Genomic DNA, 20963 nt, shown 5'->3' with positions numbered 1-20963 from the left:
ATGCATAATCTCTCCTGCACAAGAAATCAAGATTTAACATTTTTGGTGCATGATGTTTAAGAAAGAAAACTGTACCAAATTAAAGGAAATTACCCAAATAGAATCCGTAGGAAGTCAAATCACTAACAATCTCTGCATATGATTGCAAGCCTTTTAAGAAACAGGTAATTACAAAAATCTTGGTATTCCATGCAGCTATCATCTGTGCTTATATAACATACAAGGTGTCCCCCAAAATGTATACACAGTTTAACATAGATAGCTTTTTGAAAATGAAATGTATTTTAATAAACACTTCCTTTGCAAGTATTCAAAGAGTGTGTATACATTTTTTGGGGGACACCCTATATATCATTATATATGTTTAATTTAATTCAAAACATCTAACACCTATAGAGAGAAACTGATATGTGTTTGCCTCTCTACACAGACATTTGCACTGGGAATGTCCTGGTCTTTACTGAGATGCAATGTTATAAAATTCTAGGTATTTACATGGAAAGGAAATAAAACATTAAGAAGAATTTTCTTTTTCCATTTCAAGGAGGGAACACCAAATGGCCATTTTAAGGCTCTAGAAGTGCCATATAAATCTCCAAGAAAAGGTAGTAATGTATTAAACAAAGAATAACATCAACCACAAGATAATACTTAAAAAAAGGAATCATAGAACCAGGGAGAAAATACACTTCCTGGCTTGGAAGCTCTTAAAAAGTTCTGAGCCAGGAAACCTCCCGCACCAGGGCGGGAATGTCTTTGGCTCCCCAGTGACTCCCTGCTAAGTTCCCCTCAAGTTTTCCCTCCTTCTCTCTTCCATACTCCGCCTCAGTCCCAAACGTTCCAGGAGGATGCCAGCATATATTCCTGAGGTTGCCAGATACAATCAGACTCCGAGGCATGTTTGTTTTAAATGCCCCTGCACCTAAGATAGGCCATATTTGCAGGCAAAGCCAAGGGATTTCAAACGACGCCTGGAAGCTCATCTTACACATTGAGGGCCAAGCCCGTAAAGGAACAATAGTGAATGCAGCCAAGAGCACGTTCCTTTGCTCAGACTGGTTCGCGGGTGGCGCGAGGGCCCGCGCGGAGGCTGGGGCCCAGAGCCAGAACCCCAAAAAGGAGCGCTGCCCCTTTAAAAGGCCGCGCATCTCCGGTCCGGCCTTCCTCCCGGGGGCTCCAGCTGTGATTGACGCTGGGCGGCGAGAGGAGGCGCCTGGCGCTAACAAAAGTCCGGCCCGCGGGCGAGCTGCGCCGGGCCGCGAGTCTCTGCTGGGTCGGGGCACCCGCAACAAGTGGCCGCCGCGCCCATCCCGGGGGAAGTCGTGGGCGTGCAAGGGCGCCGGGAAGAGGCGGTCGATCCGGGGAGCCCGGCCACCCGTGCGGCTCAGCGCCCACCGCAGGGGGATCGGGGCGGGCGAATGGGGACCCGGCGGCGGCGGCGCGGCGAGCCTCTGGGCGGCCCCAGGGCGCGGGCTCTCCGCGGCGTTGCGCCCGCCGGCCGCGATCGCGGATTCTAAGAGCGGCGGCTGCCCCTGGCCCCACCCGGAACCATTGGGGGTGCCAGGAGGGGACCGAGCGCCCCCTCCCATCGGAGTGCAGGGGCCGCTCCCAGCCGGACATCGGCCCCGGAGCGAGGGGTATGCGCAGCTAACGGTCCCGTCGGACGGGCTTTCCTCGGGCGGAGCGCGCAGGCGGTGCGCCCCAGCTATGGAGTGTCCCGGGAGACGGCGGGCATGACGGCGGCAGGATGGGCGCGAACAATGGCAAACAGTACGGCAGTGAGGGTGAGTGGGCCGCCCGTCCTCACACTCCCGGATCGCGCCCCCCTTCCTTTCTCCTCGCCCTCGGGTCTGGGAAGGAAGGTTCTCGCCCGCAGCGGTGGCGCACACCCATTTGGCACTCTGTCCCGGCCGTCACCTTCCCTTTGGGCACTGAGTGCTCAGGCGCCCCGAGGATGCTTTCCCACCAGGGACGGGGGAAGCAGGGGTGTCCTTTTAAGCAACTTCCCAGGTTGTCTTTGGGGCGGCTCAAGTTGCAATGCCGTGGTGTTTCTGAATGCCTGTGCCTCAACTTCCCCACCCTGGGCGTCTGGATTTAGGATGATAGTTTGGCAGATGGTGGAGAACGTTTTTCAAAGAAATAACGAAGTGAAAACTTTCTCAGGCCTTTGTGCTCCAGTCCGCTCTCCGGTAGCAGGAAAAAAAACTCCTGAAAAAAGGAGTTAAGTTTCCATTCTCTGCTCACGGACCCTGGGTGACAGCTTCGTGAAACTGACCACCTCTGGGCTCCCGTGAGGCGAGGAGGGGCAGGGGGCTTTTTGTCTGATTCTCTCCGGGCTCAAGACGGGCAAAGGACCATCTGTTCCATGGGGCTGGAAATTGCACAGAAATATTGCCTGTCAAGTGGGAACTTGGAAGTTGGAGAAACTTTAAACTCCACCTCCTCCTAAAATGATGATGGATGTGTGGGTTGGCTTCCCCCTCGCCCCTCCTCCCTCTCTTCGCGTAAAACTGTAGTGTTGTCACCCCATTGATTAACAGCATGCTCCCGATATGCGCATGGCGAAGGCATTTTCATAGTTCAAAAGTTAGGGAGGTTGGTCCCTCGTGAACTTGGCTAGAGGGGCGTGGAAGAGCCAGGGTCGGTTTTCCAGCCCGCCTCCAGAGGACGGGCGGTTACAGACTCCGTTCAGAGCCTGCAGACGGTAGGAATGCAGAAAAGGCTATTCAGCCGGTGGTGTTTGGGAAACTCCTATCATCCTACTCGAAACTTGGTGGATGTCGCTCCCCTTGTTTGTGACCCTGTTCCTGCTCAGTAGCTTTGTGAGATGACAGCAGAGAGCAATCAGAAACACACGCCAAAACACCATAGCCTTTTGTTTAAATCATTCTCTCCCGGATCATCATGTTTTGAATTCCACATGTATGTGAAATACATATATTTCCTTATTCTGGGCAGTTCTGTGAGAGATTCTTTTTGGTGACAATTTCATTTTTAAAAAGTTAAAAGGTGGTCTTTTTAGATAGCAACTTTGAAAGGATGCCAAGGAAAGATTATTGGAGAATCTTAGCCACTCCCCCCAAACTTCTTGGAAGTTCATGTTTTAAAAGCTTGTCGAAAAATGGAAGATGGAGCCTTCTTATTCCGAGTTATTAAAAAGCTTTCAGGGAGCGGAGTGTATGCTTGTCAGTTCTGGGTGTGCATACATTGTGCTACTTGAATACTATGGGCGGGAAGGACACCCTAAGAAGTATGCCGAGTTGCTGCTCTGGGTTCTTGAACAAAACCCCTGCACACTCCCCCTAATCCTCTGCAACTTGTCCGTATATCCCAGCGTTCTCGTATTGTACAGTGTGTGGTGTATGACGACTTCCTGTCTGAACAGCAGAGTTTTCAACCCTTGGGAGAGCAAAGGAGAGACAGAGAACTAATGTTCTCCAGCTGTTATCCGTAAATGCTACCTCTGCATTTTCACTTCAGCTGAAGTGAAATTTTACTGGGATCAGATTTAGGACGTTTTATAGGAAGAACCTCGGGCTCAGCTGATTCCAGGAGACCAATAGGAAGGTTGGGGAGGTTAACTGAATTTTGGCTGGAGAGGACATACTGTGTTTATTTGCATCAACTCTCTTCAAATGCATGGAGAGTCCTCGGATAGGTGAGGTGGAAATAGAGATACAGAAGTAACAAGGATTTCAATCTTTTCTCTTCCAGTTACACCGGGTCTCTCCTAAATAGGGTTTTAACACAAGTGGTCAATTGTGTCCCTCTGTGTTAATGGAAGGTAACATCTATGAAGATAAGCCTTGTGGAATTTGATGTGTCAGTGCCATCTTTCTGTTCTAAACTGTAAAATCTCAAAGCAAGTGAAAGCAACCCCTAGACATGGTATCTCTGTTGTCATCGGAGGCAGAAGTAAGACAGTTTTAGTGCAATTTAGGCATGGTGTATTTCAAACATAAAGGGGAAATAACCAATAAATGCGTATCCATAGAATGCATTGAGATCGCTCGACTCTAATACACTGATGTTTGTATATACTTTAAAAATTTGCAATTTAAGTATATATTTTACCTTTGACACCACCATGTAAATGGGAACCCCATTTTTTTTTTTTACAACAGTGTTGAGTTATTACAACATTTAAAACTTCAGCATTTCATTTGCAACCTACTTTCTCTTGTTCCTGGAAAACACCTTTTTTCATTAAAACAACAGAAAACCTGTCCCCAGACTTACTTTAGCAGGTGAAATGGGGCAGAGACTTGCTGCTCAGTGTAATCCAGCGGCCTCTGCACCACCGGGATGCTTGTCAGAAGTGTAGAATCTTGGGTTCCTCCTGGAACTACTGAATCATTTATCACGTGCACATTGGAGTTCGGGGAAGTTCCAGTGCAGAGCAGAGCATTGACTTGGGAGTCTGGAAATTTGATTCCAGCTTCAACTTAGCTACTGTGACCTTGCTCAATTCCCCCAAATCTTGGGGTCTTTCTCCTCTAGAGTGAGGAGAGAAATTCCTTTTGGCCTGATTTGTCATGATCTAATAATTCTTGAGCATGTAGTTGTTCATTTTATTTTGCTCTTAAGGGACAAATTTAATAGCGGAGATTAGCCTTGTGGGGAGACATGTTATAATAAATAGGGAAGTTAAGACTATGATTGCTTCAAAATCAGTAAATGCCCCTCTTGCTATTGTCATTCTGTTTACCCTTCATCTCTGTCTTCCTCACTCATTGTTACCCCCTTTCTTAACTTAATCAGTTCTGAAATCCCTGTAAATCAATAATAAGTGTTTCCCAAGTATTTTGTTTTCCTAAATACTTAGTGAACATTTAGGTTAATGATTTAATGTGCAACCTTTAGGTAGACTGGGATTTTGCTCGAGGAAAAACTTACCTTCCCATTTCTGATCATTAGCTTTCTGGAAACATAAGCAAATGTCTAAATGATGAGTATGTTCTGGTAAATTCTTTAACAGAGGGCTGTTTTCCGCCCTCTTTATCTCTTTTCATAAAGTGTGAGTTTCAGCCCCTGTGTAGAAGTCCACAGAGTGAGTGGTGGTGGATGATTCAAAGCCATCAGAACCATTAGCTTTGACGCTAGTTCAGCCAAATAAACAAAACTCTGTTCAAGTAGGAAGAGAGGAGCTGCCTTCCCTGCCTTTTAAGGTTTCTGAGCCTTACCCTCACTTACTCATTGGTTTCATTGTTATGTTTACTCTACGCCAGCAGGTCCGAGACAGTAGCACTTACACTCTTAACAGCTCCTTTGCAAAATCCTGTGTGTTACTGAATTGCAGCTGATGAGGCCACAGTGATGGGGTGTGACCCTTGGCAGCTCTGCTGCTCTATGAAGATCCTTGGGTCCTTTTTCCCAATCACAGATCTGTGACCTCAGATATGAGGAGAGCCAGTTGCCTGAGCACATAAATCATCACAAATCCATTATGACCGTGGGGAACCATACCTTGAAATAATAATAGTGACAACTAACATTTATTAAAAGCTTACTATGGCCAAGCATGATCCTAAGTCCTTGACATGCATTGACTCATATAAGCCTCATGTGGATCCTATGGGGAAAGCACTTCAAAGGTCCCTATTTTATGGATGAGGAAATACAGCTGCAGAGAGGATGGTCATTTCCCAGGTTCTCCAGCCAGTGTAGGTGGAATTGGGACTCAGGGCCATGTCATTCTAAGCCCAGAGTCCTTTATTCATTCATTCAACTAATGCACGTTGATTTATTTCCTACTATGTGCCAGGAACTCTTCTAGATTCTTGGGATATATCATTAAATAGCTAAAGATCCGGTCCTGTCAATCTTCTCTCTCTCTCTCTCTCTCTCTCTCTCTCTCTCTCTCTCTCTCTCTCTGTGTGTGTGTGTGTGTGTGTGTGTGAGATAATGGAATGATTAACATGCGTACACACCCATAGGATAATTCAGTAAATCTTGCAATGCATTCTAAGTAGCTAAATTTTCTGAATAAAGAAAATTGTCAGATTAAGATTATTCAAAGTTGGGAAGAAGGTGTTGCAATTTTAATTAGATAGGTCACCGTGCTGGGCCTTATTGAAAACTTGGTATGTAGACCAAGACATAAAAGAAGTGAAGGGCTGACCTTTGAGGATTCGTGGAGCATGTTGACTGTTGCTTTGAGCCACTGTGTTATACGGAGGTGAATACTCTATGCTGGAGAGCATAAGTCATCATTTTATGCAAGGGTTGTATCATCAGTCTTCTATAGTCAGCTGCGATGGAACAAATCAGTCTGGCCACTGGGCATAATTTTTTGCCTAGAGCCTTTGCAAATGCGTTTTATCCAATTATGAGACATTTTGTGACTGTTTTTGGGGTTGGGTAGGGGAGGCATAGGACATGCTCTTCTTGCTATGAAAGGTGGCTGTTGCTTGATTTATTGGATATATAAGGAAACCTCCAAAGGTTTGTTAATTCTTAGCTAGAAGTACATCTTTGTCTTTTGTTTCCAGTAAATAAATTTATTCTGATAAAAATCAGAAGATAAGCCATATTGATTCCACTGTTCCATTCAAATCATAGCGTTAGCACAACTAACAATACTATCTTTGATCTGACAATTAGAAGATATTTTCAGAGATTTGGGGAATCCTTTTACATATTTAAAATAAGAGAAAGAAAAGAGAGGTAACTTTTCTTTGTCCCCTTGGGGAATTAACTCACAAAAACTTCGTTTTAACTCCTTCTTCCCTTTGAAACAGAGTGAACTCTGGCTTGATTTTGAGCAATTAATAATCACTCTTTAAATTGAATTTATTGAGTTGGCACTGGTTAACAAAATTATACAGGTTTTAGGTGCACAATTCTCCAACCCATCTTCTATACACTGTATTGTATGTTCACCACCCCAAGTCAAGTCTCCATCCATCACCGTTTACTCCCCCATACCCTCCTCCACCTCCTCCATTCCCCTACAATCACCACTCTGTTGTCCCGGTCCATGAGTTCTTTCTCTTTTTTTTCATTTTTGCTCAATCCCTCCACCTTTGCCTCCCAGCACCCCTTCCCCATCCAGTAGTCCCTCCCCACAGCTGTCAGCCTGCTCTCTATCTATGAGTCTGTCTCTATTTTGCTTGGTAGTTCAGTTTGTTCATTAGATTCCACATATGAGTGAAATCATATGATACTTGTCCTTCTCTGACTGGCTTATTTCACTTAGCATAATTCTCTCCCATTCCATTCATGCTGTTACAAAAGGTAAAAAAAAAATTTTTATGGTCAAGTAATATTCCTTTGTGTAAATGGTACACAGCTTTATTTATCCTCTCATCTACCAATTTGCCCTTACCTATTTGGTATCTTGAAAGCTGCTTAAACAACTTTGCTTGAATCTTTGACTGATGGAACTTTGTAGATATCATGTATCTTAAGATGGCATTGGGGATGTATTAAAGACACGACAGCATGTTGAATAAATTGTACAGCGAATAAATTCTCTGAATCATGAAGGGGAATAAATGGAGTTTAAAAATGTAATACATTAAAAATAATACTTGAAGAGCTGTCTTGAGGAAAATTAAATTTCGGAGTGCTGAACAAAGACAAATGTAAGTTACTAGGAGGTAGATTTGGCTAAGTCTGAGGAGGAGCTAATGATGAGAGCTGTCCCCATCTGAGATAGGCTCCCTAATAAGGCAGTGAGTCTCCTAACATGGGAAGGCAGTGATCACAGTAAAGGATGTTGTGCCAGAGATTTTCTGCATTGGGTACGGGTGGGTTCTACCATAGAAGCTTACACCAAGTTTCCTAGCAAACACTCTGTCATGGGTGACTGTGTTAATGTTGGATAAAGTGGTATTGTTTTGTTCTAAGTCATATGGCTGCTTTTTCTCCCTCAAATATATCTCTAGCATTTTAATTGTTAAAAGTACCCCCTTAACCAACTTTCTTAGGGTTAATTCATTATCTTCCTTCTTCCTACATATTTATATCTATCTAGATATGTTTAGGTATTAACGGGAAAATCCACTGATTTTATTTACTTCCCTGCTTTCTGCAGGACATAACCTCCTGCACCAAAAATTGAGTTTGATAAGTGACTTCTGTTTTCAGTGCAGTAATGGATGCAGACTCTACCTATAGCATTACTATTACTTTTATTATTACCCTAAAACAAGTACATCTACTAAATTTGAAGCCAGACCCTTCATTGTGCTTACATTCCATGTCTTGAATAAATATTTTGACTTTGTATGTAAGACTTTTGATTGGTATTATTGGTTAATGCTATTTGAGCAGAAGCTACAAATGGACAAGAACCACACAGAGTGTCACACTTTTGCTCAGCACATGTCCCTGAGCAGCAGGTGGTGATAAAGTTCGTATCAACTGAACTTTCCCAGAATGTAGCTATGTTTTTTGTTCTGGTTATAGAAATGTAGAGGACTTCTTCCATTTGCTCACTTCAGTAATCTCTAGATAGAATAAGACTTGCTCTAAAAGTTTAGTGTCTAACTGAGAAGCTGGGGAGGATGGCCAGTGATCTCAGAACAAGAAGGTAGGGGCTCACTCACAGGAGGAGCCCACTTCAGCAATGTGCTAAGTGTGGCTGTAAGTGATAAGGGGGAAGTGTATGGAAGAATAGAACTACTGTCTAAATAACGAATACCTAAAGGATGCACGTGAGTTCTAAACCAAAACCATAACAAAGCAGGTAAATTGGAGGAGGAGGAGTGTACACCTTTGGGGAAATCGAAACATTTTGTTAAGAGACTTCTTCTAATTGTTCCCTCAGATCTTCATGTTCTGTTTTTCATGTCTACTTCATGAAAAGTGATTTTTGCGGGTTCTGTAAGTGAGGACCTTGGAAAGCCTCAAGGAGGGGCAGAAATACCTGGGCTCTTCCCAAGCTTGCAACACTGCACCAAAGAGAATGGAGGCCTCTGGGCGAATACTTTCAACATATTCTAGTTAGTACCCCAGAGATTCCAGCTTTCCCACTTTGGACATGAATACTCATTAACCATCTCTGAATTTTCCTCGCTAATGAAATATAGACACATGGTCAACATTCTCTCCATTCCATAGTCAAAGAGGTGGAGACTGTGTCTGAAAATCTTTACTAGGTTTGTGCATTAGGTGTGCTCATTCTATCAATTCCTATTTAAATTCTAACCCTCCAACAAAATGAAAAACAGTTGTTAACACTGTGTGAACTTGTAATTGTAACTTTAGAAGCCCTGAGCAATGTGTAGAAATGTTATTAAAATATTTTTTTGTTTGCTACTCTTTCTGTGGTAAATTCCTTTGCTGCATTTTCCCCCCGGGCAGATATAGCAGTGGAAAGAGAATCAAAATTTCTAGAGAAAAATGCTAGCAATTTTTCTTACGCTTGTGGACTGACCTTCTGACTTTAAGGAACTCATTTTTGGCCTGGCGAAGTCAGGAGAAGCTACTTATAGGTGCAGTTGAACCCTTTGACCCATTTGAGAACTTGAGTCAAATTGTGGGGTTATCTGAGTTCAATCTAAGACTCAGGCCAGGTCTTACTGGTTCCAACTGTCAGAGGTAGTTCAGACCTCGGGAAGAAGAATAGGCCTGTGACTAAGGATGCAGTGGATGGAAGACGATAAGAACAAGAGAGGGGAGAAGAACCAATCCAATGCATGGGAATTAGGGCATTGATTGCCTTCACATATAAAGAGCAGACTCAATGTTGTACTCACTTCTTTTTTCTTAAAACTATCTTAGCTCTCAGAACAAAATATTAATAATAGATATTTGGTTGGCATGGTTATTATCAAATTTATTACATTTTTGGTCATTATAGTAATATTAATTAATAATTATTGAGCACTTACTAGGTGCCACTTCCCCACTGAGCACGTTACACACATGTATATTTCATGGCAGCCAGGAAAGTGGGCTCTGATGTCCCCATTTTAAAGATGTCAACACAGCCCAGCCAGGTATGGCTCAGTGATTGAGTGTCAGCCCCGCAACCAAGAGGCCACAGGTTCAATTCCTGGTCAGGGTATCTCCCCGGGTTTTGGGCTCGATCCCCAGTAGGGGGCGTGCAGGAGGCAGCCGATCGATGATTCTCTCTCATCATTGATGTTTCTATCTCTGTCTCCCTCTCCCTTCTGCTCTGAAATCAACAAAAATATATTTTAAAAAAAGATGTCAACACAGAAGCATAGAGGCAGGCTAACCCCTGCCCATGGTACACAGCTGGTGAGTGGCCCAGTCATGCCTAAATTCCCCGTGACTGTGCTGGAGTCTACACCCCTTCCTACTGTGCCCCTGACCCCTCTACCTTGTCATTGCTGTTGCAGCCAAAATTTTTCCCAGTCTTTGTTTTGTTTGTGTGCTTCAAAGAATTGCAGTGATGGAGAAGTAGCCAGTACAACAAAGACATGTTTTATGGATTAGGTGACCAAAAAATGACATCTTTTGAAGGAAACTTTTAATTCATTTTACCTGGTTCTCCCAAGGATAAATTAACTGCTCATTAGGCATCAGTCTTCTGACGAATGGGCAGGCTATCTAGTGTCTTTAATAACTTTAGCACACAAAACAATTAGCATATTCTTTAGAGTCCACAAGGCACAACGTAGAGCTGAGAGGCTGTCTTCCAGATTCTCCACAGCGTTATGAACTTGGTTCTGGGGCAGCCCTTTACCTGGAATAGCCTTGGTACCTTCCAAAAACCAAAGCTAATTCAGGATAGAGAAAGGTGCATGTTCCTTTCCTAGTAAATAGTTTATAATTCATATCTTATACTTCCTTCTGGTTTCAAAACTATAGATTTGATAGGTTCATAGCAGTGTTATTTATAATAGCCAAGATCTAGAAACAGCCCAAGTGCCCATGTAGATGAATGGATATAAAAGCTGTGGTACATTTACACAATGGAATACTACACAGCTACAAAAAAAAAAAAAAAAGAACTCTTACCATCTGTGACAGCATGGATGAACCTGGAGATTATTATGCTAAGCAAAATAAGCCAGACAGAGATCATATGATCTCACTTACATGTGGAATCTAATGAACAAAATAAGCTGATGAACAAAATGGAATCAGAGGCATGAATACATGGAACAGACTGCCAGAGATAGGAGGGGAAGGTGACAGGGGGAACTGGATGAAAGAAGGTGAAGAGATTTGTCAAAGAATATATATGCATAGCCCCTGGACACAGATGACAGTGTGGCAAAGGCCAGAAAGGGAATCCGGGGCTGGGTGGAGGTGGGAAAGGGGGAAGGAATGAGGACATCTGTAATAGTGTCAACAACAACAACAAAACTATGGATTTGAGACAGCCATTATTATGGGGAATTATTCCAATATCTACTTGAAATTTTGCCCTTTGGCCAGCCCCTGGGAGACTCCTTCATGGATTTGTCCATGAAATTGCTTTGGAAACTATAAAGCATTTCAGAAATTAATCTCATTTATTATCACAGGGACTTTGGGATGGGTGTCCATCATTATCCCCAGTTTAAAGGTGGGGAAACTGAGGCCTTTGAAGATTAGATGACTTGCCTTAATTTGATAGTGAACATTAGATGAGGTTATTGTGATTCTAAATTAAGTACACTTTCCATGATACCATCACTCTTCTTTAAGTGCTATAAGAAAATCTGTATCTATCTATCTATCTATCTATCTATCTATCTATCTATCTACCTACCTACCTATCTACTTAAATAAAGAGGTAATATGCAAATTAGCCAGGACGCCGAAACAGTCATGACTGGCTCAGGAGGCGGTTGCTTGCGCAGATGGGCAGGACGGGCCTGCTAGCCCTGTGAGGCAAGCCACAAATGGCACAGCCCCAGAGCGGAGGCAGGGGGGCATGCCCACGCCACCATCACCGCCGCCGCCTGGCCCCAGCAGGCCCGCCGCTGCGCCTGAGCTGCAAAGGAAACACCTTTTCTGACCACTCATTGGCTAAGCTCCCAGTATGCCACTGGCAGCGTTCTTGATAACTTGCATAATAAGAATCCAAGAAGGTGATCTAGGGTTTTTCCACCTCACTCCTGGAGGAAAAAATAAAGGTCCACTGCTGGAGAGGCTAAGAAATGTCATATCCTGCCCGAGCTGGTTTGGCTTAGTGGATAGAGCCTCGGCCTGCAGACCACAGGGTCCGGGTTCAATTCTGATCAAGGGCATGTACCTAGGTTGCAGGCTCCTCCCTGGCTGGGGCCCAGGTCAGGGCTCATGCAGGAGGCAACCAATTAAAGTGTCCCTCTCACATTGATGTTTCTCTCTGTTTTTCCCTCTATCTTCCACGCTCTCTAAAAATCAATGGAAAAATATCCTCAGGTGAGGATAAAAAAAAAAATGAAAGAAAGAAAAATGTGTCATATCCTATGAAAGAGACATCTTGAAAATGCCTAAAGAAAGTTGTCATTTTTTTGTGGTGAAGGGACTGGAGTCCATGTTGATGAAAACACCTTGGTGGCAGCAATGGCAGCAGCAGTGGGGTGATGGGGGTGGTGCCTTCCCCTGATCAGCCCGCAGAGGGAGGCCAGACTGCGGCTTAAGCCATCAGTAGGACATCCCCTGAGGGCTCCTGGACTGTGAGAGGGGGCAGGCTGGGTTGAGGGACCCCCCTTCCCCCAGTGCACGAATTTTGTGCACTGGGCCTTTAGTAAGAATATAATTATGCTAGAGGATTATCATCAGGTATTCTTGAGTATTTTAAGTTTCTTACATCCAAGGATGCAAGTGGGACTCTGCAATCATATGTCCTTTAATAGCTTTTGTGTCTCTATTAGAAGTAGAGAAGCCTGGCTCCCTATTGGTCATTTCAGCCACAGAATTGTGCCCTGGCTCAGGGGAGCAGCCACACAGTGATAAAATTATTATAATGAGACTGCAGAGTGAATTATTGTTAGATAAATGTTTATGACAAATGACATTGTTCATTAAAGTCCACTTGCTGGTCAATAAAACTCAGCTGGGGCTTTGAGGGGCATTTTTGTCCTCTGAAAACCTCCACTGGTGATGATGTAATTATTTTACTGCCGGGAAGATCAGAGGATCAGCTCTGAAATTGGGGACCCTCAGCACCACAGAAGTCCTCATTCCCTTTGATATTTGTGTCATTTGCTATTGAATAAGCACATTTCTTAGAGGGCTTTAGAATGGTCTAGGCTCTGGGACAAGCCATTTAGGATGAGTTGATATCAAAAGTCATTGAGGTTCTATCATGGTTGTGATAGAAACTCATCCTGTTCATTTAGTCTTTAATTGCTTTACTTTTAATTCTGTCTTCTAGTTAAATTTCTAACATTTTTTATTTGTTTTCTGTTCCTTTGTATTTATTCATTGCTCATCCTACCACATGCTCACTTTGATGTGAATATTACCCTGTTCTCATATAGGTCCTCAATATATTTTTGTTAGACAATCACATGAAGATGAATCCGAAGCCATGATCTTTATTGGATCTAAAAAAAGCTTATGAAAACCCTATCATGTTTTCAGTGAACTTTTCTTAGACTTTGATATTTTACTCTTAAAAATTTTTTTTCTCTGGACATGTTTTCTTCTGAGGATATTCTAACTTGGACTGTTATTTTTAACATTGTGGTTCCACCTTCTTATGGATGAAAATAGTTTAATTTGTGTACTTAAGGAAAAAAAATGTACTTTTAGCATTGCTGAAGACTTTTCAGCTTCACTTTTTCACGGTACTGTCAACAACTATTTTCAGTGATTAGTATTGAGTAGGATGTTACTGTATATTTTTATCGAAAATCACATTGTTCAGTAATATTTGTTTAACTGATTAGAAATCGGGTTTATATGTCAATTTAAGTAAATCATTAATCTAGAACTCAATTTAAAAATTTGAACTTTAAATTAATCATTCCTTTGTTTCTGTGTTCTCTCTCTGGAATAAAAGGTCATAGGATTATGAATCTTTTTAAATTCATACAAGGTGTTCCAAAAAATGTTTACACACTTTGAATAATAATTAATTCAAATGGGTTAAATCTGAAAAGAAGGAACCATCAATTGAGCTATCAGTTGTTAAAGTGTGTATACATTTTTTTGGGACGCCCTGTATATTGAACTACTTTATCGCATCTCTGTATTAATCTTTTTTTGTTATATAAAACTAGTGCCCCAGTGCAGATTCATGCACATTGAAAGGAAATTAATTAGAAAGAGGCCAGAGGGGTGGGACTGGACGAGACGGGCTGGACACGCCCTGAAGCCAACCTCCTGCGGTCCCTCCCCGGTCCCTCCCCGGCTGGCTGTACCTGGGGCAGCACCATGGCTCGTGGGGTGTCTGTGGAGTGAGCAGGGTCCCTCTGGCAGGTGGGGTCCCTCTGCCTGGCCTGCGGGGATTGGGCCAAAACCAGCTCTCCGACATCCCCTGGATTGCGAGAGCATGGTGCTCAGGTGCCGCACCCCAGAATCAGGCTCCCTCCTCTCTGGTTCCAGGGTGCGTCACCCGAGAACCAAGTCACTGCAGCTTGGCAGCTCCTGCATTTAGTGTCTGCCCCCTGGTGGTCAGTGTACATCATAGCTACTGGTCAGAGTGTCTGCTCCCTGGTGGTCATTGCGCATCATAGCTACTGGTCGGATGGTCGGATGGTTGCTTAGCTTTGATATATATAGATAATATAAATTATTTTGTTCATTATGTAGATTCCACATGTAAATGAGATCCTATGATCTCTGTCTTCCTCTGTCTGGCTTATTTTGCTTAACACAATAATCTCCAGGCCCATCCATGCTTTCACAAAAGGTAAGAGTTCCTTTTTTATAGCCGTGTAGTATTCCATTGTGTAAATGTATCACAGCTTTTATATCCATTCCTCTACTGATGGGATAAAATTATAATAATTTTATCACTGTGTGGCTGCTCCCCTGAGCCATGGCAACTGCTGTCTCTATGCAATCTACCTTCTTCCTTGACTTTCATATGTGTCTGGTTTGCTAGGAATAGTTTCTAGTAGAGCTTCTATCTCTGGCTTCCCACATAATTAAAATTAGAAGTGAAATAATCAAGTTGGAAAAAAAGAAAGACATTATTGAGCTGTAAGGTATATGGACATGTACACATATATAAGACTATATTTAACTAACCCTTTGCTATCAGTTAAACTAAGTCCAGTGTTTCTCACATCCTTGTTTGTAAATGGAGAGAAATACATATTCTATAAGGAATTTAAGAAATTCATTTAAAATTAAAGTATCATTTTTTTCTTTAATAACAAGGTATCTGTTAGAGGAACAGTGTCAGACAAAGGGTTACCATAACAATCAAGCAAAAGAAGAAGTACATAGTCCAACACATGAGCTATTCTGAGCTGGAACTTGGGATAAAGGTGACTGAACTTTATGAACAAAGGACTTGAAATGGTTTTTAATTTTTTAAAATATATTTTTTATTGATTTCAGAAAGAGGAGAGGAGAGATAGAAATGTCAATAATGAGAGAGACTCATTGATTGGTTGCCTCCTGCATGCCCCCCAATGGGAATCGAGGCCACAACCTGGGTATGTGCCCTGACCAGGAATGGAACCTCCACCTCCTGGTTCATAGATTGATTCTCAACCACTGAGCCATGGTGGCTGGGCTTGAAATGGTTCTTGACATGATATCCATCCACTTGGAACTGCATGTTTTAGTTCATTTACCTGAATGTGTGTCCAGTTCAGATGAATAAATATTGTAATATCTCATTGGTGGGAATTTTACTCTGCATGATACTAGGCCTGGTGGACATTTGTTTAAAGTGCTAGAGTATAAATTCAGATGTATAGGACACATTCATATGTCAAGGATCAGCAGCTGCTGTGTTGGTTGGAAAGATTTATATAACCCCATTTGGACAATATTGTGCATATGACTATGGAAGTAAGTTTTAAGGTGACATTTCTGTCCTGAACAGCTTACAGGTCACATCTTGTTTTGCACCTATTTTGCTTATTTATTTATATTTTAATAATATTCCCTATTTTCTGTCTCTCTGGAAAGGCCTCTCCTGTTGATTACCCTGCTAGCTTGTTTTGAGAGACAGTATTTCCTTGGGGAGTCTTTCTCCACTCCGAAAGCCATAACAACATGAACTGTGCAATAAGGAGCCAATTTCTTTCCCTGGGTTGTACTTCAAATAGTCATTTCTTTGATACAGGCTAATAAGAACAGGAAAAGTCTCATTTTTAAATGCACTGGTTGGGGTTGCTTTACTTCCAATAAGGAAAATTGCCTCACAAGGGGAAACATGGGTAATAAAGCTACAACTAACTGAATAATTGTATTCAGTCTAATGTCAAAATCCCCAAGCTGTTGCCTGCAAATCCAGTTCAATCTGGGGTTGCTGTGTGTCCACTGATGTGTGTAGATTTCATTTTCTGCTACTGCTGGTCATCTCTTCATGCTTAATGAAGCTGCATTTCAAATGTGACTAGAGATTTTTGTTATGTGTGGGGTTCCCTCTCCCCTCCTCAGTGCTAATTGTAAGGCTTGAGGTAGGTAACAGAAGGACTTTGGACATTGTCCAAAAATGAAATATGGAATAGAATCATGGATATTTGAGTGGTGAAAGTGACCTCTGATCACCTTACAGAGAAAGAGATTGAAGCATAAAGAAATAAAACAACTTTGCCAACATCAAACAGATAGCACAGCTCTAGGATACCAAAATTGATTTTCTTAGTTCAGCTGTTTCCTTTTAATCCATCTATTTCTTCTTCACCATGCTTTTCTTTTTCTTACTTTCAGAATATTTGGGGTGAATGTAGTAGCTGTCCTACTTCTCTGTCCAGTTAGCCCCTCCAGCAATAACCCACTCATACCCCTAGCTTCATAGAGATTGGTCACTGATGGCTTACAGCCCAGAACCTTTCCAGAAATTACTCTTACTCTGGGTAAGGGAGCAGCCCCCATTCAATGACTAGTTGAGTGGGGTACAATTTGGGACCACTCTGAAGGACCATTGTTAGTCTAGAACTTCCCATTGAATTGGCTGAGTCCTTAATTACAAATGTATCACAGACCAACTGTTGTCTCTGTGCAGTCTACCTTCTCCCTTGCCTTTAATATGTGTGATCCTGAGGCTACTTCCCTATAAACTGTCTGCAATTTAGATCATCTCAGAGAGTGTTTACTGGGGAACGCAACATAAGACAATGGAAGAGCTGGACTAGAATGCTATTTTGGCAGGGGTCAAGGGCAGGATGCCACTGCTGGGAAAATCATCTTCCTCTTGGGAATGCTGACTGTCCTTAAAAGGGAATATTCAGCAGAAAGTTAACAGACATGCACTGGTTTTCTGCTTGGGGACCTTGTTTATTCCTTTCATTGTATAGATTAGGAAATCAAGCCCAATAGGCTAAAGTGACTTGACCAATAGCATGTTGCTAGTTGGCAGAGGAGCAAAAACAAGCTTATAGTTCACAGCTATTGCTATTGGTGCTGCTTTTGAAGAGCCATTTTGGAATTTGTTCAGTGCTGTTCTGCTGCTATAACTCAAAATTGACTGCAGATGGGTCTAGAGACCATTTATCTGTGTGATCCATTCGTTCAACTCTAGCACTGAAATCAGACATCTCAATAACTCTTATGTGGTCCTGTTTTGCTGATTGTAGGTATTCATTTACCAGAATCTGTAGTTGGTATCGGGGGGTTAAAACTATAAGAAATAGTTCTTGAGTTAAGGGACCTAATGGATGGAATATAATAAAGTACTAGAGTAGCCATAGGTGGCCAAGTAAGCATGTGATGGGAACACCAACCTGGCTGTGTGAGCTTTACTGGGGATGTTCACAAAGACTAATGATCTAAGATGAGCTTGAATTGAGTCTGGAAAGATGAGTAAGGGCTGAGAAGGAGGTAGAGGGAAAAACAGAAGGTCAGATAAGGAGGCAGGGGCCAGTGGGTTAGCTATGAGGGAGGAGAGGATGAGCCTCACACCTGGAGAGGTAGGCAATGTTACATGGTCAAGAAAGCATCCTGTAGGCAGGTGGATGGCAGGAGGAAGCCGGTGGCACGTGTTTAGCAGGGCAGCCTGGGAGAGACTTAGAGAGTTCCCTGGAGAAGTGTGTGGATTGCTGTTTCTACTCATTAATATTACAACAGTCCTAGAGTACTTCCCTGATGGATAAATTTTGGAGAAATCAAGTAAACAGCTCAACTCCATCCTGTTTTTCTCTTGGGAAGCAGCCGCCCTTGGGGGGGAAGTTCTTCTGCCCAAGAGGAGACCAGCTTTGGTCTCATGCTGCCAACACTTGGGTTCAGTATTAGCCACTTGGCTGTAGACCTAAAACCACAACCTCTGAACTGAAGTTCCTAGAAATAGAGGTGCCATTTTTCTATCTGCCGTGGCTTCTTTATTATTTCCTCATTTTTTTTTAACTTGGGTAGGAGAAGGGGATGCTATTCATTGAGCCCCATTGATATCCCACCAGTAGTGTGGGGTGGGAGCAACTGAGAGCAGGACGAAGGTGTGGGTTTCAGTGATGAAAAGAAGGTAGAAGGACTTGGTGACTAATTGGCTGAAGGGGATGAGTGGGATGGAAGATTAGGAAGACTCTTCCTTCTGGCTTGGGTGGTTGGGTGCCATGTTGATTCATATACCTTAACTTTCTGTCTACCTAAGTTTCTAGTGAGTTGTTTCTCGAGGCCAGGACAGTTACTTTGCCTTCTTATCTATTCTTTCATCACCACCACCCAGGATCTAAGAGAATTTTTCAGGGACTGATTCCCATGGGCATTTGTTCATCTAAATTTGTCATTCCTTTATTAATCCATGGAGCCAGCAGAGTTTTGTTAATCTCCTTCGATGTGTCAGCACCCTGTTTGGCCTGCCCATGAGATACAGGGATGAAGAAAATGTTAACTTGTGTGCTAGGAACTCTGAGTCTGGTGAAGAAGCCAGAACAACATACAGTGGAAGATGTGGGAGAGGGTGCTGGCTAAGCAGTTCTGGAGCCAAACAGCCTGAGTTAGAATGTGGTCCTGCTACTTGCAAGACGGCTGGCCTCTTCAGAGCCCCAATTTTTAAGATAGCCAAGTTGGTGTTTAACCTCAATGCTATTTCACACTATTTCTAAATTCTCCTGACTTGGCCCAGTAAACTAGTGGATTGGCTATCAATAAATTCTGCCAGAAACTTAGACAATTGTTTTTGGAATTCGTTTTTAAAACAGGAAATTCCTGTCTATAGCTGGGAGAAGTTGTCACATGAGCAGCCTAAGTTATGCTCTATTTCTCGCTCTTTTGGACACTCCGGTCAGATCAGCACTTGATGCAGGGAAGTTAGAATGTGGCTTATTTTTTGTGTGAAGTTATCATTCTGAATTCTAATTGCATGAAAGATCTCAAAAAGAGTCTGAGCTACCTTTTTACAGAGAGAAAGAGGGGGGCGGGGAAGAGGAGGAGAAAGAGAGACACATCAATTGGTTGCCTCCTGAAAGTCAGGGCATGGGAGGAATCGGCAACCCAGGTATGTGCCCTTGGTCGGGAATCGAAACCATGACCCTTCAGTCCCAGGACTGACACTCTAACTGCTGAGCCAAACCAGCCAAGGTTGAGCTATCCTTTTATTATGGCAATTCTGGACATTCCTAGGAAGTAGGGAAATAAGGTGTTAGTGTGATTTTAAAGAAGGCCTGGTATAATAGGAGGGACACTCTGATTTGTAGTGTCTATGCCATTTCATATATCAGTACACTTTTTAATGATTCTAAAATTGGTGGAGAAAATTCCTTTGTTTCAAGAGTCCTCAATTCAATGGGAAATATTACTCACATACAGAAATTGTGTGTGCATGATGTATACGCATGTGTATACGTTATTGTTCTTATTTCAGTAGTCAAGATCAAATGAGGTGCTATGTGCCAGATATTAGTACATTTATTTGTTATGATTTTAGTTTGTCTCTCAATGTCCAACACTACCAAAATTGAAGAAGACAGTTGACTTAGCTAGGAGGTGGTACAAAAATAGTGATCAGATTTCCCAAAGGATAATATTTGCTGTATTTGAAATTACTGTAATTTAATTAGGAACAAAATGCCTCAGTTTTAGCCTATAAGGTTTTGTTTTTTCTGTAACATGAGAGAAATACAGTATCCTTCTGTACAGAAATATAATTAAAATTAAAGTATTATTAGTTTCTTTAATAATATGGTATCTGTCCTATAAGAGGATGTGATAGGCTCTTTGTTTATGTCAGAGAACCCTAAGTTTAAAGCTGGGTAGGACTCTAGAGATGACTTGGTCCAGAGATCTTATTTTGGGGACTAACAGGAAACTGAGGTACCAAGTGTTTGAAAAGACTTGCTATGTAATGTCCCATATGTAGTACAACAGAGCATGTGGTCAGGAGCACAGATCTGGTGCCAGGCTTGCTGGGTCTCAAACTGGCTCAGCCAATTTCTAGTTGTGTGATCTTGTGCAAGTTACTTAACGAACCTGTCTGTGCACCAACTTCTGCATCTGGGAAATAGAGTCAATAACAGTTCTTTCCACCAAGAGTTTTTGGGAGATGGATTGAATTAGTAGATTAAAAGTTATAGTGTGCAGTACATAACACAGCTGCTTACTGGTCTACTATAATCTGTGTTTCATTAAGTCTAAGATGGATTGACGCTGCTGCTTTTTCCATCTCAGAATGTCTGAGTGGAAGATTTCACAAAATACACTACAATTTGCCTTTAAGATAATATTGATTATAAGATGGTGTTAAATGGGCAGTGAGGGGGTGGAATTTAGAATCAATTGAAAAAGATGCTATCATCATCATCATCATTTAGCTGGTCTACATTTCCTAGTTCAGTCCTTCTATTCTATCTTGTACATCTGGGTAAGAATGTACATCTGTTTATAAACTGCAGTTTCAGAAACTTTCACTTTGGGCAATAAAGTTTTTAGCTGTTTATTCTGAGCACATGGAGTCTACTTCTCTGTGGAGGATATCACGTAAAATTCTTGTGACAGTTAAGTTTTATATG

At 42.4% G+C, this 20963-nt stretch overlaps 1 protein-coding gene across 2 annotated transcripts in view; it reads left to right on the top strand.

The window, feature by feature from the left end:
* The first annotated feature begins 1262 nt into the window (after positions 1 to 1262).
* The window catches only part of FBXL7 (F-box and leucine rich repeat protein 7), a 319270-nt gene continuing 299569 nt past the window's right edge, over positions 1263 to 20963 (top strand). For both annotated transcript variants that reach the window (XM_079796486.1, XM_079796485.1), the window contains exon 1: positions 1263 to 1784. In XM_079796486.1, coding sequence (XP_079652612.1) covers positions 1748 to 1784 — 37 coding nt within the window. In that variant the 5' untranslated portion in view covers positions 1263 to 1747. The remainder of the gene's footprint in view (positions 1785 to 20963) is intronic.

This window comes from Cnephaeus nilssonii, assembly GCF_951640355.1.
Source record: "Cnephaeus nilssonii genome assembly, chromosome: 2".
NCBI lineage: Eukaryota > Metazoa > Chordata > Mammalia > Chiroptera > Vespertilionidae > Cnephaeus > Cnephaeus nilssonii.
This window is presented reverse-complemented; position numbering and strand designations above follow the sequence as displayed.